Source organism: Lagopus muta, chromosome 18 (assembly GCF_023343835.1).
Source record: "Lagopus muta isolate bLagMut1 chromosome 18, bLagMut1 primary, whole genome shotgun sequence".
NCBI lineage: Eukaryota > Metazoa > Chordata > Aves > Galliformes > Phasianidae > Lagopus > Lagopus muta.
The window spans coordinates 7971698-7995187 of NC_064450.1; the positions used below are offsets into that span (position 1 = coordinate 7971698).

Genomic DNA, 23490 nt, shown 5'->3' on the forward strand with positions numbered 1-23490 from the left:
TAGATGTGGAAATAAGGAAAATCTGTGTAAAAAGCATGTAAGGTAGAAATCAGAGTGTGCCCTTCAACCTGTCAGGTTGCCACAGCTGCTTTGGGAGTCAACTCTGCATGCAGCAGAGGGTGCCACGAGGAGCTGGCATCCTGGGAGCTCCTACCAGCCCCACACTGCAGCTGGGGATCCACTGAGTGCCACGTCCCAGCCAAGCTGGAGGAGTGCCTGAAGCAGTTCTCAGACTTTCATGACCAGCTGAAGAAATGCAGACGCAGGAATGCAGCAATGACGTCAGTAATGACCCATAAAGTCCTGCCAGAGGGAATAAATGAAACACCTGGCATGGAAACACGGCTGTCATGCACAGGTGCAGCAGTGGATGGGAGGGGATGGAAACATCCAGGTACAATCCAACATTGAATGGTTTGGTAACAGCAGGCTGGGGCCATGCCTGCACACAGCTTTGGTTCTGACTGCTGTTGTCCCTCAAGTGTGCTTGTGACCGTTCTCCACTAGACAAAGGCAGAGCTGGACTCCTTGGCAGAGGTCTGTCTGCAGCACAGCCTCAAAAAGTGGTGCTCACAGCACGTGGCCTCTGACAGCACGCAGCAGCTAGGGCCTGCGGTAGGCGTTGGTTGTCTTGCCTTTTTTTGGTTGGGTTTTACATGTTGGATTTGTGTTGCTAGGGCTTTCACAATTTGCACACAAACAACAACAACAAAAAAAGACTAATGCACACATACCTCATGGATCAGCCCAAACCTGGAGCTGATCTTTGCTCAGGTTGTGTCAGTTTGCACTCCTGCAGAAGGAATGCATTCATTACAAAACTCTTCTATAATGTGACATTTCCTATGGCAGAAGTGCCTTTAATTAAAGCAGCAGCACTTCGCTGTGTAGATGCAAAACCACTGAAGCCTTTTGTTGAACACCTGTGCACATCTCTCCAGCACCATGGAGCCCTCTCACATCACACTGGAATGTTTGGGATTAATATCACACATGAAATACATTGGAAACAGCTGAATAAATAAAATCCTAAATGTTCTTAATGTCCACTTTGAAATGGGACAGTGAAAAATTATCAGCTCTTCGTTTTTTTATAATACTTAAAACCCGCAGCGTTGTTTGTATACACGCTGAACGCCGCCTCGCCCGCAGCTCCGCGGTAGCGGCACAGCTCTGCTCTCATCGGACCGGAGCGGAACTTCCCGAGCGGCCTCGTCCATTTCCGCCGCCGTCTCGCAGGGGGGCGCTACCGCCTCGCCCAGCCTGCGTAGTGCGCAGGCGCAGTGTGACGCCGCTGCTGGTCTCGCGAGAACTGAGCGCTCGCTAAGATGGCGGCCCTGTGCGAGGCCTTCACGCTATGCGGTTTGGGGCCCACCGGCGGCGTCGGTCTCGGTAGCGGCCTTCTGGCGCTGGAGCCGGGTGCTGATCCCGACCACGTCCTGCTCACCGACCGCGGCAGGACGGCCACGCTTTTTAAGGTAAGGGCCCAGCCCTGGCCGCTCGGGCCGGCCCGTGTCGGAGTACCCGCGCAGCGCCTCGCGGGGAAGCTCCGGGGATGCCGCGGGCGGAACGTGGTGGGAGCGGCCTCGGGCAGCGGCCCCGCTTCGAGCCGCGCTGCTGGGGAGCAGCCGCTGTCCCTCCCCACTCACCTGTGCTTCTCTCCCTGCACCCGTGGCAGCGGCCTTAGGCGATCCCCCGAGTGGTTCCCGTGCTATTTCTTTTCCTCTCCGTTCCCGTGGCACGCAGTATTCACAGCCCAGGGGTTGTCACCTCTCCGTGTCGCTCAGGTGACTGCAGTTGAGCCCAATTGTCAGTTTGGTGTCAGCTGCCTTCCTGTTGGGTGGAGAACAAAGATTTACGTGTGCTCATAATACTTGACCTGTAGGTTGTAGTTGCTTCTTTTAACGTATGCATCTGTTGCAGTGACCATTAAATGAAACTTTCTGAAAAAGCCTGTCTCTATGTATTTGGTCACGGGGCTGGGGGTTGTGTCTTAATGAAGCCGTGGTGTAATCTCCTGTCATGGGCCATTTCTCCATGTGCAAAAAAAAAACAACAACAAAAAAGCTCTTAATTACACAGAGCTCCACTGTACTCTGAAATGCTGGTATTGCAGTTAAGAACGCTAAGTTATGAGTCCTGTTAGGGTGGAACTTTCCTTATTTTCGGTCATGAGAGCAATCCCCAGCATGTACTGTTGCATATTACTTATGTGACTTTGTCCTGATTTTTCTAGGTCTCAGATCAGAAGCCACTGGGCTGTTGGTCAGTTAAACATGGGCAGATTATCACGTGTCCAGTTGTATGCAACTTTGAGACTCACGAATATATAGCTGTTCATGATAACAAGGTGAGATTCTTTTCTTAAGGGGGAAAATGATGTCACGAGTCATCTGGGTGAATGTAGGCAGGGAAGAGATGGGGAGTGCTAGATTCTTAGCTAATGGGAACGTGTGGAGCTCTCAGCACTTCATGACAAGCTTTCAAAGCTGGTAATGGTGCTTTAATGCTGTTGTATCTCAGGTCATCTCTGCTCTTATTCTGGATAGGGCTGTGCAGTTCCAAGGCTGCACAGTCCGTTTGTTAGTGACATGAAAACCATCTGTGCTGAGCATCAGTTACACAGTGGCCTTTTAGAAACTGAAGCATTCTCAGTGAAGAATGCCTCATGCACACATTTACTAAGAGTAAGCTTTCCTTGTTGCAGACTGGTAGAAATTTAGAACTGTATGATTGTTATGCTGAAGTGGTTCAGGACTGCATCCTTGTCTATCTGCTCTTGTCTTATGGTTAAACGTTTCCTGGTTGTGTACTTTTGGCAATGCTTGCTCAGCACATACTGATCACTTGGCTTTTTTATTGTTAATGAAATATTCTTTTTGACCTTGAAATGTTCCCTTCCAGATCAGACCATCTGTATCTTAATCTGCCTCCATTGCTTTGATCAACTTTAGAGTTCTGCTGTCTCTTTTTTGTTAGCCACATTCTTACCCATCACTTCTTTAAAGATCAAAATGTTAAGCTTTATTTGTATTCTTGTAGTTTCTGTTTCGGCTTCTTCCCATGCAAACTTCCTAAGTCTGTTTTCAGTAAGGCTGCTTAAATACTTAGCTGCATGTTTTCCTCCTTTTTCAGTAAGGTGCAGTTGCTGTTATTTTATATGATAAGAAGTTGATGTGCTGCTGGTTTGCTGCTTAAAAAATGATGTTTCTCTTTAAGGTTTTACGAATATGGAAGGATAAAGATGTTAACTTGGACAAAGTATTTAAAGCAACAGTAAGTCTCTTACGTATGTTCACTTTTAACGCTTTGAATCTCAGGGGGTTGAAGAGATGCTGACTTTTATAATACTGATAGCATTACAATTTAGCTGACAGGTGTCTTGATTTGTGGTTTGTGATGTTACGGAGCATTGCAAGGGATCCACTTCAGTTGATAGGCTTAATCATCAAAGCACCACGCATAAAGTGATGGCTGTCCAACATTTGAAAGGACTTTTGTGATTGTGAGTCGTGGTGAAGGACAATTATTTTCTGTTCTGCTGGGGGACATGACAAACAGCACTTTGTGTAATGGTGTATAGCAGTTGTTTGAGCTCCTTTACTTCAGTTTTTCTGATGTCATTTATAAACTTCATGCTCATCAGGATGCTTTCCTGGCTTTCTGTTGGGTAGTGATTTGCATTACTAATAGCATTTCCAAAAATAAGCATTTTTTTGGTATCTTGCAGGTTCATCATCCTTGTGTTACTCATTTAGTAAGATAACTTCTTAAAAAATGTTATGCAAAACACTTGGCTTTCAAGGTAATGCACTGATGAACATAGGACTTAAACAGTTTCCTTTTATTTTTAGCTTTCAGCTGAGGTGTACAGAATACATTCACTGCCCCATGCAGAGCCATTGGTGTTGTTCAGAGGAGGGGGTGTTCGAACTTTAGATGTTCTTCTGGAAGCTCCACAACAAGAAATTGAAAACATCATCTCAGATGAAGTTATCAAGTAAGTGATACAAAGCTATGAATCCTGATCCTTGATCAGAGGAACTCACGTTGTTGCACCCTTCTTTGTGAGGAGGAGAGAGGAAACCTTAAGGTTAACATCCCAAGGTCAAGATCTTGGGGTTGATTTGTTGATGATGATGTGTTGTTTTTTTTTAATGCATTGACTTTTAAAACCTCAGACTTTTAGTACAGATATAAAAGTAAGAGGCTGCCAGAATAATTATGATGTGATTTTTAAATGTAGTCCCAGCACTTAGAAAATGTTTGTACCTCTTTCTGCTTTCAGGTGGAGTGAAGCATTACTGGAAGGTCAACAACCTGTCTTAATTTTCGTTACAGAGAAAGTGAGTTTAACAAACGTTTAGCTTTCACAACTGCAAATCTAAATCCTTCTTCTAGAATCCATCGCTTGTGTAACTGGATTCTAAGAGAGTTTAGTGAAATAATTATTCTGTGTGCGTGTTGTCTGTGGCCAGTACTGACATGGGGCTGTTTTCAGGGCTGGATAGCTTGGCTCTTAAAAGTTCAGAACAGCTAAGATTAAATATAACACACAATCAATTGACTTCATTTCTCTCCTCATGCAGTTGTTCCTCCCTGTGAATCTATTTGTTGCATCAAACACAAATTCCTAGTCTTGTTAGCATTCAGAATAATTCAGTAGAAATATCTGAACTTGTTAGCCCTGCTTTCTGTCAGTTAAAGACAATCTTTTTCCTCTTTGTTTTAGGATGGGGATTTTTTTGTCTACATACAGAAAGTTAAGATGAGGAGTCTACATAAATACAAGCTTCAACAACAGGAATTATCTAATCCGCTTTGTTTCACAGCATATATAAAAAAGCAGATTATCACACTTCTATGTTTATGTGAGTTGAATTTTCTAATTTTTTTTAATATTAAAACCATAAGTTACATAGAAGGACATAAAATACTGATGTTTGTGAATTCCTGTTTAATATTTTTGCTCTTCTCTGTTGAACGTTCTATAACAGCAAATGGTAGACTGAACAGTTAAATTTTCCTGATATTTTAATTGTTGAGAAGGCTTGCTGATCTTCAGCATTGTAACTTGTACTTTAAAAAGCTCCTGAAAGCTGTGCTTTCATTTTTCTGCTTTGCATGGTAATGTGCCCTTTAAGTATCCTATTTTACTTCTTTTCTCAGTGCTCATCTTGCCATGTTGTATTGAATAGTTTTTCTTATTGTCAGACATAAAGACATCATTTGTTTGCTTTGACAGACTCCAGTGACTCTGTATATGAAGTTCTGATACCTCTACAGCAAAACAGTGAAGAGGAAGAGCAAACTCTATCCAAATCACTACTACTAAACCTTTCAATATCTGGAAGTGCTCTAAAAGGAACTTCTTTTGTTATTCTTGATAAAGACCATGTTGCAGTACTGGGAAGTCTAGCAGCATCTGGTGAAGAATCCAAAGGTAACTGGAAAAGTCAGATGAAGGTGTCTGAAGTTCTACAACATTCTTAAAGCAGCAGGTGTTTTGTGTCTTGCTTTTTGTTCTTGATTGTTTTTGATTAACAGAGCAGATGAATAAAGAGCACTGCTGTTTCTTCTTTAGTGAATATTACAAACACTGCATATTAAATGAAAAGGTTGGCTCTTAAAACTGAGATACGCAGGGAAATGAACCTCATGCACTGTAATAAAATGGTATCTTAAAGAAGTTGAATACTTGTTTCATGACTGAGCTTCTGAGATGTGGGATCGCTGAAAGTTAAGCCACTGAACAGCATTTTATGACTGAAAGTTACAGAGATTTTGGTTCTTCTCATTGCAGCTTTTTCTTCAGTGCTCTTGGCAGAGAGCTGGTTTTCGGACTTGGTTGTTGAGAGACCTAACCAAAAAGACACATTGCATAATGCTGAGTACATTATTAAGCAGAGTTATTTTGAAACAGTTACTTGTGTTTCCTGAAGTGTTTCTAACTGAATGTAACAAAGGAAAATGTAGCATCTTTTGTTGCTTTTGGGTTTGTCACATTTCTCTCTTTATTTTTCCTAGAGTGCCTAACAATATGGAATACAAAATTTCAAACATTACAAGCTTCAAAGGAACTGCCCCTGGGAACCAGTGGACAAGTGAGTTCAGTCTTTACTTTGTGGCTCATAAACCTTCATTGAGTGCATATGGCACAATGGAAAGGAGACCAGCAAACTGCAGTTATGGTTCTGGAAGAGCAGTAAATGCCAGCTTCTGAAACAAAACTAATATGGCCAACTGATGACCTGTTTTTGTCATAATCTCTAAACAGGAGCATGGTTTAGCAAAATCCGTAGTAATTCTGTACTTCTGGTTTTTGTTAGCCTTGTTTGGTGAGAATGAAATCAGTTGGTATTTATTACATTCTGAAAGCTTGCAAGTGACCATGGTTCAGAACATTCAGCTGTCAATAAGAGAACTGGAACCTAATTAATAAATACACCAGTTAAGTAGAACAGCTGACTCATTTTTGTTATAAAATTGTACAGGAAGGAATTTTAAAACTAATAATTAAAAAAATCAAGTGGACCTGGTGCCTCAAAGCAGTCACTTTAGTTTAAGGCATCCTTGGAAAGTACTCAACAATGCAGTCATTTCCATAAGTAGAATCAACAGTCAATGAAGGTCTGTTAATGTGTTAAAAGCTACCAAAAAAAACTGCTAAAATCATCTGATTGCTGATTTCCAGTTGAATTTTGTAGTTGGAAATTAAAGATTAACATGTGCAGAAATGCACTCCTCATTAACAATGTGTTTAATATTTTGTAGCTGTGGTGTTATGGGGAAAAATTTTTCTTCACTCATGGAAAAGTGCTAACAGTAGTTATATACAAGTGTGAAACTTCATCCTTGGCAGCTGCTGTGGGAAAACTGAAGGACAGTCAAACCTCTGGTAAGAAGTTCTCTGATTGCAGTGATGGCTAGCAGGAAAACTTCTGAAATTGCATAAAAATTGTTTTAATATTGTTGTATAAAATCAGTTAAGCCTAAACTGCTTGAAGTAAGTTGGTGTATTCAGCTGTTAGATCTTAGTGTTCTTGGTGAGAACGTCAGAGAATTTGAAGCATGCAAATGTTTGAACTTACGGTGGCATCATTCAAATGCTGCAGTTATTGAAAACACTGAGATGCTGGTATAAACATTGAACCAATTAAAGCACAGTCTTTTATGTTGTTTTTTCAAAGCACTTATTACTAAATGGAGCAGTACCAAGCCTAAGTTTGTAAACTTGAGGTTAAAGAAAATACAAGTGAGAAGTACTGCTTAGCACTGTACTGAGAAAATGGCAAATGATGTTTGCAATAAGTTGTGGAATAACTTTTCTCCTACCAGAGACTAAAAAGGGAAAACATGCAGAACGTCTCAAAATTACTTACTGCTAAGAGAAAACAGGGAAGTTTCTTTGCAAAAAATGTATTACACTTCAGAAAATGCCTATTAGCATCAGAAGTTTTTAATAAGTAGCATTGTTAACTTCATGTAGCTTCATTTTTGTCTTCGCAGATCTTTCTTCATTTGTAAACTGGAATACTCTTGGAGATGAAGAGCTCCTGGTTTCCTATCAGTCACAGCAGTCTGTAGCTCTAAAGCCTGAATCCAAAATGACAGTAAGTTAACACAACGAATGTGTGAGCTTGTGTGTTTTGTGTTTGTCTCTTCCCAATGCTGCTACTTTTAAATGTAATTTGTAGCAAATGACACACGATGTTCCTATTTACCTTGCTTGAAACCCTTGAATTGCCTCTTTGGAGCTGAATAATAACTTGTTTTTCCTTATTACAGTTAAGATCAAAAAAGAGCGCCGTTGAGAACATGCAGCCAGATGCCTCCACAATTGGGCAGTTCTTACTATGTATAAAAGTAAGTACACCAAGTGGCCTTAATGAATTTTCAGTCACATTTGAGAATATTCCAGGCACCTCCTAAGCTGTTATCTTCTCACATTTCCTCTTGTGTAGATCAAGCTGAAGAAGCTGCCTTAAACAGGTTTGTTGGAGGATTCTGTTATTACTGTGTAAAAGTAGTGTTTGGGCACGATGAAGTTTTGTCTTAGGAAGATGTAATATAAGTGTTCAATATGGGGTTTATAAGAGCTGTCTGAATTCTGAGAACTTGCACGAATGCATTTTCATAAATGCAGTAAATAAGGTGAGAAGATGTTTCACCTGTTTTTTGTTGTTTTTTTTTTTTAATAGTTTAACTTTTTTTAGTCTGTTTTTCACTTTGATGATATTTTGGATCTAGTAAGTCACAGTGCTAGGAAAAAGGTGCTGTAAGTTGCTAATTGTAGATTATTTGTCACATAATTATGCATCTTTATTGTTTTCAGAAGATAACATTTAACTTACTTCCAAAACAAGTCAGAGAATGTACTTGGCTCCCCATCTGGTCACTTGGTTCAATATATCATTTGGTGAGTCAGCATTGAAGCGAGTCCCAGGATACCATGGGATGAGTTGTGTTGGACAGGACCTCAGAAGAGCACCTCATTGCAACCTCCTGCCCTGGGCAGAGGCACTCCCCACTTGATTGCTTGGTGTTGCATCCAACCCGACCTTGAAAATAAACATAATGGTGATACAAAAGATATGGTAACTGTATCTGTATTCTGATACGGTTCCTTTTGAAATCTTGTTGCAAGTGTTGTGATACTTTGATCTACTGCCTTCCTCTGTGAGCACTCCTCAAACCTATGCCTTGTACATCTGAACTGCGTGGTATTTCATTTTCAGGATGCTTCCACAACTGCTGTTGAAGGTGAATTGAGACAACTGTTGTCAAAAGCACAGAGACCAGATTTTCAGGCCACCATTGGATGTGTAATAAGTGCTCTAATGAACAGGTGTAAAACAGATCCAATGTTCTACCCTCGAAACTTCCTGGTACAGATGATCCAGAAACGAGAATTATCTTACAGGTGATAATTCTGGATTTTTCTTTTCTTTTTTTGTTTAAAATTGTAAGCCAAAGCTTCTAAAAAGTAGAAATTCAGTTCTTCATTAAAAAAAAAAAACCTCCTTGATTTATCAGGTGCTTATATTTGGTTTCCTTTGAAGTCTATTGCTTGTTTTCTGATGAAGCTGACAATTCTCAGATGGATTTTTGTGTAAAACAAGATTAATCCTTCTGCATTCTTTGTAACTGGAGCTTTCAGTGAGTGTGAACTCTGCAGCCTATTCTTTTCATATTCTAACAGTTTGTGTCCAGACTTAATGGCTGTTGCTTTAGAGAAAAAAGATGTACATCTCTTACAAATCTGCTTACAACGGTTTCCAGATATTCCTGAAGAAATTACTTACGCTTGCTTGAAAGTATTTTTAAGGTAAGTTGGAATCAGTCTTTTTGCATTATTTTTGTTTAATTACTTATTTATTCTTCACCAAACCAGGACTTTTACTTAAAGCAAGTTTTTAGATGAGTAATTAAGTGCATAAAACTGTTAATTCTGAGTACAGCGTGTGTTGCAGTCCTGCAGACTGACATGCTTTTTACAAATGCCCGTTGCATGCACGTATTCTGAAACTTGTATAAACAGTAATTAAAGGAAAATGCTTTTTGGTAAACTTGCTGGCTTAAGTGGCACATCCTTCTACATGCTGGCCATTTACTGTTGAACAGACGTGTTCATCTTCTGCCTTAAAGATAGCAAATATTTATTACTGAGCAGTAGGAAAACCGTAGCTGTCTTATAGGTTGAGGTAGTCCCAGCAATGTCAGAATACAATGACAGTCTTGAACAGTATATGTATAACCTTTAAAGAAGCCTATGGCAACATCCAGTAGTTCAGCAATTTGCATTGTTGGAATACTTGAGCAAAAAACATGTTGCTCAAGCTAATGGTAAAGGCTAGCTGTTTTCTTGTGGCCTTGATCCATTCTGAAACTCTCATTTTGCTGTGTATTTTCATACTCGTAAGCTTCAAAGAGTCAGTGTGTGTTGTTGTGGGGTTGATGACATTGTTGAGCTTTGTTTGTTTGTTTTTAAGCTAACACTAAAAACACTAAATGTGTGTGGAATTTTTCTTCTATAGCATTAGTGATGATTATCTGGAAGGAACAGACGTGGATCTAGAATCTGTAATCTCTTACATTGATATTGAACCAAACAGTAAAGTTAAGACTGAAGTTGTAGAAAATGGTTTCAGTACTGAACTGGAAGAAGATGGTTGTGATGTCAAAGGCATGAAGGAAACCCATATGATGGACAATGTTGAATTCTGCCCTGTTGGACCTCATAAGGCAGCATTATTGTATCCTCTGTGTGTTTAAATGAAGGACAGTCAGTGTGGTATTTATGATTTGAATGTCTGTTTAGCATTGCTGAAAATGATCTTTTGCTATTGCTGAAAATTGCTCTGTACCAATTTAAATTTATGGAAGTGCAGACTGGAACTTTGTTCAAAGCAATTTAGTCTCAATGCTTTTAATGTTTGTCTATTGAAATGTTGGACGGTTCCTTTCTTGCAGTAGATGGAACTGTGTTCAAGCTGACTATTATGTTTCAGTTGCTGTATATATTTCATAATAGAAATAGCAGATTCAAAAAGACCTCTCAACCTACAGAAATATTTTAATTAAGGTTGGTTTTAGTTTGTAGTAACCAGTATTTTTCCTGCAGTAACATTTCCTCAATAGCATTGCACAGAAATGCTGTTCTTCATTCAGCTTACAGTGAAACGTTTCTTTTGCCCCATCTGAAAGACCTTCCAGCTCAGCAAGCTGTTGTAAGTATTTTGAAACAAAGAAAGCTGAAACGCCCTCATTATTTGGGGGAAAGAAAAGAAGAAGGTGTTGGTGTGTGCATGTGTTTGTTCTGTATCAGCAACTTGCCACTAGTATATGAAAATAACATGACTAATAAGATCTAATGCTGTGAAGTATTCCATATATCCCAAATGAACACATACTATTTCTTATAGTCTGCTTATTTTAAATAAATGTAAGAAAGAAAACTTGATTATGACCAGATCTGCATGAAAAATATTTCAATGGTGTAGTACCTACTTCTGATTTTTAAATGCTTTTAAGCTACTGAGATACTAACTTAGTCAGATGTGGTGGAAACGGACATTTAGAAAATGCAATTAAAACCAGAACAGATAAAAAAAAGAAAAAACCAACCCAACAGTAAACACCACACATCAGAACTGCACTTATATTGATCAACACTGACTGATCTCCTCAAGTCTTATTCTGGAGACAAAAAAAAAAGTAGGACTTGTGCTGAAAGTGCACCTGGCACGAACACCGGAACAGTGCCTACCACAGAATGTCACTTCACACTGAGTATTCCTGAATTTTCAAATTCACAGCTATAGGTGATGGAGGAGAGCCATGACACTTATTTTTAATGCTTGAGTTTCTTAATTAAAGAAAAAAAAAAAAACATTATCACTGTGTGTTATTACCTTGTGCAGGGCAGAACTCCTAGGTCTTAAATGTTTCTTCTTACAAAACATTCAGTCTTTTCTTCTCTCAGCTGTTTCTCAGGTATTTGCACTACCTGTATGTGAAATGCAGTGAAAAAATCAACACAACTCTTCCTGGAGTACTCCCTCCAACTATAAGTCAGGTAAGCAACTAGTTTGAAAAAGTTGGGCCTCCTTCAGTTTCTCTAAAATCAACTGAGGCTTTTGTTAATTCTGTAAGGTATTGGTTATTAGTGGACCTTACTGAGTAGCATGATGCTTTCTTTTCTATCTGAAAATAAATATCCTGCATTAAACTATGAAGATATGTCTTTTTGATCAGAAGTTAGTATTTCACAGTGTTTCTGAAGTAAAACCCATGTCACTTCTGTTTTGTTTTTTGTTCAGATTATGGATTGGATGTGCCTATTACTTGATGCTCACTTCACAGTTATGGTGATGCTACCAGAAGCAAAAAGATTGCTTTCAAGCATGCATAAGTTTGTGAGAGCCCAAGTAAGTTTTGCATAATGATTTCATTGTAGTATTGAGTTAAAACATGGCCATTAGGATTACTCAGGTCAGGGTTGGAGAAGAACAATGCGTGTAAATAGACAGTGTATCAATTACAATATATTGAGTGTCATAAGCCTATTCCTGAGCACTAAATACTGCTTGCTTGTCTTCATCATTTTGATCCCTAAAGGTGCTGCATTGGTTTTGTTTGAATGTATTAAACTGCGTAAGACAGCAAATGGCTACATGGTATGAATTGTGTAGAACAAGATTTAAAATCTGTTTTATCATAAATGTGTGGTCTTTGTTTTTAGGTACGATTCTACTCTGAACTTAACAAAATCGAAGGAAGTTTGCAAGAACTGCAAAGAATTAAATGCCAGGAAAACTCTCAGGCATATTCTATTGAAGTGCTGGAACTTATTTGAATATGAAATGAATTATTAACAAACTTGTTATTGATTCCTTTTATGACAAGGATGTATTAGCACTCCATATTGGGGATGTGAAAAGTTGAGTTTTGTGCACAGGAAGAACGCGGTTACTCAGTAGCTATGTGGGGGGTTGTGTATTAAAAGCTCTTTTTTGACTGGATGATTTTCATATATTTTCATTGTAATTTTGTTATGCAGTCACAAGAATATCCTAAAATTGTATCTGATTCTTGGCCGAGAAGTGATAGGATATTTGTAAAAAGGTTTCAAGAAATGTTTCATCAAATCAATTGTCACTTCTGTTCCATTTGCTTCTTTTTCACTTACAGGCAGTTGAATTCTCAGATTCTTCAGAGCTCTCTAATCTTTGCTCTGGTTAGGATCTATAGATACTCTGAGTTTGTTTCTTTTGTTTTCTATTTTTAAGTTGATTTTATTCTCTATATATACACACACATTCATATTTATTATTTTCTGAACAAGAACACTTAGCACCAAACTAAGAACATTCTTACCTACATTCTTGTCCATTTCTTCTAAGTACTTTTTCAGAGTGAACATCTCCAGTTAACCTCATTCATACTGCTTGTTCTGTACAGCTTGGATTCTAGCATTCCAAAACATCATAGCTTTCTGAATGCAAGGTTTGCTGAAGGTACTGCTGATATGAGCAACTGTGCATTGTGCTTCTGATGAGGCACACACTTGAAACTGATTTGTTACAAGCTACTTGTTGGACTAAAGGTCTGTCTGAATGAAAGCTGATCAAAGATGCAAGAGAGATATGGCACGTAAGCTTAATGCTAGATTTCTTAAGATTTAATATAAAATGAATGTAACAAGCAGAAGCCTCCAGAGAAAAATGAGTACATCAATAACTGTTCAGAATAACACAAAATCTTAATGACCTTTTAAAATAATATTAAGTGAATATTAATGTATCAGCATATTTATATGCTTCATATTTTTCATTGTAATAAATAAAATGGTAATTGATAATTTGAATTAATCAGCAAAAGTCATAAGCCCTTGCTTCCTCACACTGACTTTAGTCTGCAGCTGAGCTCTAGTCTTTACCTCACATAGCAACAACTTGGTGTCTGATAAATGCACGTGTAACTGACTAGAATAGAATACTTAAATTCAGCACCTTTTACAAAGTGATTTGGAGGAAAAAGAATGGACAAAAGCAGCTCAGTAATTTAAACAAGAGGATTTGCTGAGTTGGTTAAGGCCGTGCCTTCCAGCTGTAAATTCTTAGGTTCTTCAATTCTTTCCTTTACCCTTGGAGAAAGGAACTTGCCTAGCTACCAGCCTGGAACAACTAGGCTGTACATCTTCTCCTGTGTACATTTTGAGAGAACCTATTTCTCCTCATCTGTCTCAAGAATAGATGCAGTATAGGGTATCATATGTAAAATTCTTCTTCCTTTGGTGTTCAACTCACTTAGAAATAGGCTTTTTTTAATTATACCAATAGACTGATATTTATAGTCTTGACTCTGAAAGTTAACATACCTCTCCATGCAACCATTTCACCAGCTCTAGAATTAGAACTCTTTACTAAACAGGATATTAAGCACTTCTAGATGACAACTAATAAATGAGAGGTCATTAAGAGACACAGTGTTCTGGTTTACAGCAAATGTTATTTGGCACCTTTGTCTATTTCAAGTGATCAAAATCCTCACTGCTTTATAGATGTTAACAGACGTAGTGCTATGGGCTGTATGTGGATTTGTGCAGTACATACACAACAAAGTATTTCTTGATTCACCCTGTATAGGTGGCAGAACTCACAGATGTTTCACAATGTGAGACAGTAAAACAACTTATCCCCTTCTGTGTATCAATGTACTTGTATGTTTGTAGAATTGCTACAGTCTTCTGCAAGCATAAGATCTCAAAAATTGACCCAACTGAAGAGTTAGCGAGAAAAAGGCTGGTTGTAGGTATTGAGAGATGCTGACAGGCCTTGGACTGCCTTTATGTTTTATCCTGCTTTTGGTCAGGAAACTGATACTTTCAACTGAAGTGGTGGTATTAGAAGCCCAACAGGGCACCTGCTCTCTGTGGATTTTTAAAATCCTGGAGGCTCAGGCAAATGTGAAAATGAGGGAATACAAACTAAATGAAGCCCAGCTCCATTTTGTAGAGCCAAGTGAACGGACACAGCAGTTCAGAGAAACTACACTGACTAAAATTCAAAGAGCAGGTCCCAGTGAGGTCTTTTCAGTCTTGTTCTGCTTTACGGTAATCCCAGCAAGGTAGTGGTGAGGTGTAAAAACATATTCATTTCTGCGTGAAGGGGAAAGATTTAAAGCCCGGGATCTTAATATGGGACATGGGTGTTTGGGCTGAGGAAGGCTGCCAGCGCGGTGCAGGCGGGGGAGCCCGCCCTGAGGGGAGCCCGCCTCGGGGGGAGCCCTCCTTGAGGGGAGCCCGCCCTGAGGAACGATGGCTGGAGCGACTGAGTCTCCTCAGGCCGCAGCGGCGGGCGCAGCCCGTTGCCTACCTGCGCTCGCAGCTGTCCCGGGCGGGACGCGCAGTCGGGCTGAAGCTGTGGGACGTGGAGCGAGGGGACTGCCCTGAGGGCGCGAGGCAGCCCTGGGATCGAGGACCGGTAACGGGCGTCTTTATCCAGGCGCAGGGAGACGGTGAGTCTAAGGTGGGCTCGCATCCGCCTCCAAGGCGGGCAGCGGCCTCGGGGCAACTTTAGCAGGGGGCTGGGGAGAGCGGCGGACAGCCCCGGGAGCGCCCGGCAGCGGGGCTGAGGGTAACTTCGTGGTAGGTGGCGTGCCGGGACGGCGCCGCGTGACAGGCGTCGTGACAGGTTGTGGGTCGGAGGGCTCCGTCCCAGTGTGAGGGGACGGCGGCAAAGAGGGCGCTGAGGGAGCGGCGGAGGGGCAGCTCGTGCAGCGGGGATACCCCTCGTCCGAGCGCGGAGCCGCCCCGAGCGCCGGCTCCAACATGGCTCTCGCGGCCGGCGGCTGCCGCGCCCCCTGGCGGCGGCTGGCGGATGCGGCGGGTCACGTGAGGCGCTCGGGGCCTGCTGCCGCCGCCGCTTCCCCCAGTCAGAGCGGAGCGAGCCGAGGCAGAGACGAAGAAACAAGATGGCGGCCGGTGGCGATCCGGAGCGGGACGCCGGCAATTCGGATTGAGCCCTCGGCCCTCACGGCTCGGCGGCCCCCCTCCCCGGCCCGGATCCCTCGCAGGGGGGGGAGCTTCCCCGTAGCCGCCTGTCCGGACTCCGAGCGCCCTCCCGAGCCTTCCTTTCCCCTCCCTTCCCCCTCCCGGCCAGCGCCCAGAGATGCGGGGCCGGCGAGGCAGGCCGCCCAAGCAGCAGCAGCCGACGGCGGGCACCGCTCAGGCGAGCTCCCCGGCTCCGCCCTCCGCGGCGGGCCCCATCGGGGGGCTGAGGTCCCGGCAGCGGGGCAGCAGCCGCGGCAGGTGGGCGAGCTCGGCCCAGGCGGAGACGACGGCGGGGCCCAAGCAGAAGGGGGCCGGGGCTGCCCAGGCCTCTTCCTCCGCTGCCGTCTCCCCCAGGGGGGGCAGCAAGAGGAAGGGAGGCAGCGGCAGCAGCAGCACCCCTGGTGGGGGAGGCAGCGGCGGTAAGGGTAGGGGCAGGGCCGGGGCTGGAGGAGCAGGGGGAGGAGGCGGAGGAGGCAGCTGCAACAGCCAAGGCAGGGCTGCCTCGTCCAGGAGGAGCATCAGCAAAGTGGTGTACGATGATCATGAGAGCGAAGAGGAGGAGGAGAGCATGGTGTCCGACGAGGAAGAGGAGGCAGACCCCGAGGATAACCAGGACTCTGAGGAGGAAGAGGAGGAGGAGATCATGGAGGAGGAGGACGACGACGACTCTGACTACCCCGAAGAGATGGAGGATGAAGACGATGCCAGTTATTGCACTGAGAGCAGCTTCAGGAGCCACAGCACCTACAGCAGCACCCCAGGTAGAGAGTCAGCGGGATAAATCGCACCAGCCCAGGGCAGCACACACGCTCCCTCTAGGTTTGCAAGTCCAATCCGCATGCATTCTTCCTCCCATCCTTGTACGTAAGGGATGCCCGCGAGCACTCACAGGGGTGAGGGGTATGCAGCTTAACTCCTGGCAGCCCCACAGGTGCGGGGGGGCATTAGAATGTGCTTACAAACGCAGCGAGGGGAGGGAAGGAAGGAAGTACATGCTGGAACAAGGGGCGCTTTGCAAATATGCATGGGGATTCTGACTGCTGCAGAACTGCATGGTACACCAAAACGTGTTACAAACAACGTCAGAAGTGCATGGAGCGTTCACTTACTATTTAAAAGCAAGGAAATGAGATGCGTGCCTTGCAAAGGGGTCATTTTGAATAAATGCAGCAAAGGATGGCTTATGCTAGCAAATGTAACTTGATGTTGAAAAGGAGCACATGCAACTTGAAGTGGCCTAAAAAAGCCATAAGCATTAGAAATTTGTAAGTTTTCAAAATCAGAGTATACCTGGAATCAAATTTACTGTCTTAAAGACAAAATGAGCTTTCCAAGGAGGGAAATGAGGTGCATTGTTCAAAATGGAGATTGCATTGTTATAGTTTGGGGAAAAGTGCACAGGGCCTCATTGCAAGGGTGTAAACCTAGTTTTATTTAATAGGGCATGGAGATGAAAAGGTGGAGGTTAAGTCAAATGTCTGGGTTTTAAATCCTGCAGTTATTTCAAGATGTGGCAACCTTTAAAACTTGCATTTGAGTTAAAGCTTTTTAAGTGTCTTTGTGATTAAATTTTGTTTTTTGGAACCTCATGTGACAGATTTAGGCTCAGTTTTTCTTTTAAGGCCTATACTTCTGGTTGTCCTTAATTAGTTCCCTAGGTATGTAGGTTTCAAGCTTCAAAAATTCTTTATCTAAACTTTAGCACTTTAAATTCATTTGAATTCATTCCATAACAGAGTTCAAGCTTAGAAAAAAAAAATTTTAAAGTCTCTGAACCAGGAGAGTAGTTAAACTTAGGTGTAACCTAGGAGTGTTTCTGATCTGGGCTGCAGGATGATAAACAGTGGCCAATTTGGAAGGGGGCAGGAACAGATTGGGTTTTTTTTTTATGTTGGACTTTTTTTTGTTCATTTTAAATGTAGTTTTGAGTAGTTAGCTGGGTTTTTTTGTTTCGTTTTTTTTTAAACATGAAGTGTCATTATGTGTGTCATTTAGTTTTATTTTAGGGAGTCAGTGGTACAGCCCATTATATGACTTTATTACAGTCCTTTAAAAAAGTGTGTGGACACTAACCTATTAAAAATCTATATCCACAAACTTAAGAATGTAAATGAATTCAAATAAATACATATATTACTATATTAGTTAAACTTAAGGGACATTTTTTAAGGTGTTAATACTGGTTTATTTGTTGCAGTTGTCCTACAATGAAGTGGATTTTTTTTGAATATGTTACCAAAGTTTGAATTACTTTCCTCACTTCTAGTTCTTAATTTTCTGTTCAGTTTGGTGACTCATTAACTTGTTTGGGGAGTGTTTTTGTCAGGGAAGGAATCTCTGATGATGTTAATTGTCTAGGTCAGGAAGGTGTTTTTGATGTGAACATCCAGGTTTAACATGAGTTCTAGGAAGTATGGGTGTATTGTTTTTGAAATATAGTGAAGAATTTTGGCAAATGACGAGATGCCTCAGTGTGTTTTACTGTGTGCAAGCAGAGACCTGTGCAAGCAGGTTGTAGGTGGTATTTAAGTGTATCAGAAAACTCTTCCCTGATTTTGTGTGTGTATTTTTCACCTGGTCAAGGTAATTTATTTCTAAAAAGTTTGTGTAAGCATTTTCATCTTTATTTACTGTATTACTGTAGGTGTATTACTTACATCTTTATTTATTCAGCTTTTTTACGCTGTGTGGTTGATGGTTATAATGTTGATGTTGGTTAGGCTTTTACTGGTGGCTCTTATTAGTTCAGAGTTCAGTGTTGGCCTAATTCCTCTCCCCCCTCCTTTGCAAAGAGGAAGGTACAAACTTTTCATTTCATCAGCTCACTCTGTGTCTTGTTTCTCTTGGACGAATACCTGCATTGTGAATGTGCTACGCAGTGGTGGCACTAATTGAAATCTTCATCTTATCGGAATCCAGGAAGAGACCCTAAATGTTAGAACAGTTTTAATGGTCAAGGAAAAGATCCTTCAAAACCCAAAGAGTAGGGCAGGCACACAGCGACATGCCTTCAGGCTCCAGTGCTCTTTGACCCAAGTGCATGCTGAGTCTTTAGCTCTTCAGAGTGTTTTACCTTCCATCTATTTATCTTCAAGTAATACAAACTGTAACATACAGTGACAAAGTTCCTGTGGTTATAACAGTGCAACTTGGTGGAGTATCTCCTTTGTTTTAGTCAGCATCACAGAATCATGCAGTCCCACCAGTTCTCTTAGATGAGGTGATGTACAATTGTTCTCTGCTTATCTCCTCTGGATCACAGGCAGCCTGAATTACTGACAACCAGGATGTAGTATTCAGGGCTGAGGAGTTCATTTTGTAGAGCAGAGTATTGAAAAATCGTAGTAACAACCAAACTGTCCTACTAACCAAGATTTGCATTTAAATGGCATTCCACTTAAATGGGTGGCAGACTTTCCACATTTTTTTCTTATTTATATTCTGAACAGTTACTTTAAAAGAACACAGTACAATGTCTCTAGCCAAGTAAGGCGTGATTTTTGTGCTTCACTGTGGTATTATGGTATGTCTCAAACTTGAACAATGATTACTATATTATTATAAAAATATTTGGAGAATCACAATATTTGGAATAGTAAAAATGCCTTCAATATCACACTTATTAATGGAATACTTAAAGTTTGTGTGGTTGGATGTGTTTGACTGCTGTCTCTTGTTGGACTGGCCTTTGGTGGGGGGATTTTATGTTCATGTTTTTCTGTAATTCCTTTATCCCCAGAGGGCAGCTGTACTTTATGGACAGGTGTCCCATATATCTTCTCACTAAACATTTTATCGTTACCTGTTTGCTGTAACAAACCTTTAGGCTCATCACAATTGGGTTGTTTTCCACGCATAGTGGAATTTTAAAGAAAATCAAGATGCTTAGAAATCCTTTTTTCTTTTTTTTTTTTCTTTTTTTTTTTTCTCTTTTTCCTGGAGACTTTGTTTGCTTTTTGCTTTTTTTTTTTTTTTTTTCATTATCTAAAGCTTGGCATCTAGATTTTGGCTAAGAAAATCACCAGCCTGTCTAACAAGCTAATGCACAACGCTGAAGATGCAAGTCAAAAGATCTGTCATTTAAGATACATTAATTTCTTTAGATGGATATTGATGGGCTGTGAGCATTACAGTGATTGACTGTCGCTTTTGTTAATTAGTTATTTCACCAGAGAGCTTTGATCTTCAGGGTGAAAGAATTTAACTGGAAACCAGTTGCTCCATTTTCTGTCGGTAGTAATTTTACACTTTAACAGACTTTCTTGCTCACGAAGAGTTAAGTGGAGGCACGGAGATACAATTGTAAGATATGCAGCCTCTTGTTTACGTGTGAGAGGATTTGTCAGCCTCCCAAACATCTCACCTGCTCTCTACATCTGGCATGCTTTTATTTTACAATTTAGGGATTTACACTTTGATTTGCTAACTGGAGAACTGTCGCTTGTTCAGCCAGCAAGTCATGAAAGATACAGAAGGCAAGTTCAAGTCTTAGCAGAGAAATAGCATGGGTCAAATTAGTGGCTGATACTGCTGTAGAGACATGCAGATCTGCACTTTGTCTTCAGCCATTTCTCTAAGCAATTCTGTGCAGCAAATACTATTCTCAGGGAGCGTACATTTTAAAAGATAGGAATCATTTGATGTACTGCAGATGAATATGGAGTTCAGTCATTTTTATAGGTCTGCAGTAAAATTTCTTGGTCAACCTTTGTGCTGCATAGAAGTGGCGTCAGGTGAGTAGCTGGGGGCTTTAGTCAATTAGAGGGGGAGCTGCTAGAGCTTACTAACTTGTGAAATTAGTTATAGCTTATCTTGAATGTGTCCCAGCTAAGAAATGGTCAGAATGTAGAACTGGTGTGGTAGTGCTGCTTTTTTTTGTTTAATTTGCCTGGGTTGAGGCACAAAAGAAGTGTGACTGAGTACTTCTCAGAATGACAATGTGAGATTCCATTGGCTGCTTGTTTTGCACTGGTTCTTCAAGTGATAAAGTGATGCTCTAGAGTATAGAGATTGTTTGTTCTTGGCTCCTACTGACATTGCAGTGCTGATCCCAATGGTGAAAAATGCTCACAAAGCATTGGTGGTGCTTGGTATGTCTCATTTTTTATGTTGCCTTAGATTTGAGTTTACCCTGTTGTTTTCCTTTTTCCAACCAAATGACTTTCAGTTAGGTGTGACTGCTGCAAAGCAATGTATTGGAGCTGTGCTTATGATAGAATTACAAATGCATCTTGTTCTGAAAGAGGTCATTTGAGTGCTGAATCTTAGACACATTCTGGTTGTCATGTCGAAAGGAAATGGAAACATTTCACCCATCCTAAGAAAATAATTTTGATTTTTCTGTTACTGCTTTTCTTCAACAATTCTTATTTTATGTTAAACTAATTCACTTTCACTGTACAGTTTTTTCCACTCTGGTGTAAGCTGAGCAAATACTTTCCCAAGAGGTTGACTTTTAATTAAGGAACCGGTTTGGATCTTGCTGTGACAAACATGTAGCTGTATCCAGTTTGCATGCTGCTGGGAGAAAGGGAGCAAAAGTGAAAACCCACTCAAAATGTTGTCTTAGTACTTTTATCAAATGTTGTAAGTTTTCTCAATGATATCCAGCAAGAACTTTTGTTGCTGTGCATTCCCATTTGAAATCTGAATGATGCAGAGTAGTATATGGGTGGGAGATGTCTGATTTTGTGTTCTTAAAATTGAACAGAAATGAGGCTGCAGGTTTAGAAAAATGGTCAGAAGTCAAACTTTCTAGGATGAAGTAAAGCACAGCAGAGGGTGTCTTCTCTAAAGACTGCTCATGCTTCCAGGACATCATGTAATTGCCAATTGGTCTTTATGTTGGGAAGTTTCTGTAGTGACTCATGCTCTGAGACACAAGTCTAACTCAGTTCTATTTTACTGAAGATGGACTTTTTATATAGGAGTGGTTTGACTTAAACTGTGGAATTTGAAGCCAAAATTCAATCTTCTTTCTTAGGATAAGTTGAAAACCCTTCCACTTGCTGGCATAAATTCTGTGCTGTGTGCCTGTGAGGTTTTTTGTTCCATTTTTTTCCTCCTTCTGTGACAGATTTCTGGAATATATGGAACTGCGGTCTCTGTTCTTTCCCCTGTACTCTACTGAGTTTATTCTCCCCATCTTAGCCACCAACAGAAGCTCTGTGCAGGAGCCTTGTTGCCCAGGTGCTGAGAAGTTCTGAGGAAGGGAAAGTTTTAAGAGGAATTAGAGCAGTTGTGATCTTTCTAACCAAGAAATACTGGAGCCAGTGTTTATTTATAAGGTCATAACAGTGTAGCTATTGCTCTCCCTGTTTAAACAAGACAGTGATTCTGGCAGAATATTTCCCATATAGGACCTTCATCCCCAAGTCCGTTACTTGAAAAACCATTGGGCTGAAAGCTGTGTTTCCTAGCACTGTGCATCTGGAATGAAGGGGAGGTGACATAAGAGAGATGAGGCAAAACTGGATCTTTTTGACTGATTTTTGTTAGCCTACATGTGTATGGCAATCAGCATACAACTGAGGTGCAAAAAATGCCACATTTAGTCACAATATAACCTTGTTTTGGACCTTGTTGCAAACAATTCATTCAAATACTGTTTTAAAGCTGGCTACATAAAGAAGATTCATTAAAGATGGAAAAGTTGTTGTTTGTTTTTTTTTTTTAAGTTCCATATTCTCCAGTGTTAAAGTATAGCAGGTCTGAGGGCTGCAGGCTTTCATTCTGTAAATGGAGACAAGTTTTTTGTTCAACTCCTGTTTGTTTCTAAATGTCAAGAAGTCAACATTTAAAGCATTGAAGTTGAATAGACTGAATAGACTTTACCAGTTCAGCAACTTCAGTTTGTTTCAAATATCATGAGTGTATTGTCCTTGAATATTTGTAATATAAATTATTTTAATAGATTATGGTAAGTGTAGACTATAATTATCAATATCTATAATTAAATGTGCCATGCGAGTAAAATTGTTTACTCTTTAATCTTAATTACAGGCAGCTCCTCAACTAGAGAATTCCAAATAGGGAGAGGCATCTACTGCAGACTGCTTCATCACTTTTGGAGACGACTAGAGAAGGAATGTGATTTAAAAGAAGTATATGTTAGATGAATGTGTAATGCTGGGACACTCAAGGTGCTCTGGATGCTGTAAATAGTCCAGTTGTGGCAGCAGGAGTCTATTGGCAGATCAGTTTATCCTTCACAATAAAGCTGTGGGATTTGAATGGAACAGAAGCAGACGTATTCTGCCTTTGTTCTGTCTCCAACTTGAGTGTGGTAGGGTGTGTGATTTTACAGTATGGAGTGGGAATGTTGAGTGATGATACGGTGCAGCAACTCTGCTGTATGCCATGGGGCATGATGCCAAATTCACAAATGAGGTACTCGTTTTCTAATGCAGTCTTTTTCCTTATTGTTTAACCTATTAGATACTATAATGACTTCTGAAATGTCTGTGCTGTGTGCCAAAGCAAACATGATAGTGTGTAGGATGTTTCATACAGGAGATGGAGATTGGTGTGAATAATACAGTCAGCTGACTACACTGTGCTTGCAGAAAAGTACAATACTCTGTTATGGTATTTAATGATGTACTTTGAGTCCTGATAACATTTGTCCGTAGCTCTACCTGAACCACCATGCTTCCTTTTCAAAAGGAAGTGTTAGAAAACGTTTTAAGAATGTTTTCATAAAACATTAGGAATGCCTTACTTTTAAGGTTCCTTTTTTGCTGCTTCTTTTGTCTGGTGTAACATAAATATATCAGGTTTTTACTCCTGGAGAAAGAGACACCAAAAGGACTGGTTAGTCTGCTTTTTCAGTGAAGAATGAAAATGTGTAAGAAGGAATTGTAATTTTGTTCTTGGAGTAGAAGATCTCGAAGAATGAGAGGACAAGCAGTAGCTTCTTTCACAGCGTTCATTTG

At 40.9% G+C, this 23490-nt stretch overlaps 2 protein-coding genes across 11 annotated transcripts in view; both read left to right on the forward strand.

The window, feature by feature from the left end:
- Nucleotides 1-1279: 1279 nt before the first annotated feature.
- NOL11 (nucleolar protein 11) lies at nucleotides 1280-13373 on the forward strand. The gene is made up of 18 exons (XM_048965420.1): nucleotides 1280-1478; nucleotides 2237-2350; nucleotides 3220-3276; nucleotides 3855-4000; nucleotides 4289-4346; nucleotides 4733-4871; nucleotides 5246-5443; nucleotides 6028-6104; nucleotides 6775-6898; nucleotides 7510-7613; nucleotides 7789-7866; nucleotides 8739-8923; nucleotides 9203-9328; nucleotides 10038-10256; nucleotides 10652-10730; nucleotides 11486-11578; nucleotides 11823-11930; nucleotides 12245-13373. Exons 1-18 carry the CDS (start codon nucleotides 1329-1331, stop codon nucleotides 12356-12358), a joined length of 2169 nt encoding a protein of 722 aa, XP_048821377.1. The 5' UTR covers nucleotides 1280-1328; the 3' UTR covers nucleotides 12359-13373.
- A 2072-nt stretch (nucleotides 13374-15445) lies between these two features.
- Nucleotides 15446-23490, forward strand: part of BPTF (bromodomain PHD finger transcription factor) — a 46930-nt gene continuing 38885 nt past the window's right edge. For 9 of the 10 annotated variants that reach the window (XM_048964769.1, XM_048964775.1, XM_048964779.1 and 6 more), the window contains exon 1: nucleotides 15447-16317. In XM_048964769.1, the coding sequence (XP_048820726.1) occupies nucleotides 15675-16317 (643 nt within the window). In that variant the 5' untranslated portion in view covers nucleotides 15447-15674. Of the gene's footprint in view, nucleotides 16318-23490 lie in introns of all 10 variants that reach the window. The other variant, XM_048964771.1, reaches the window with a different exon arrangement.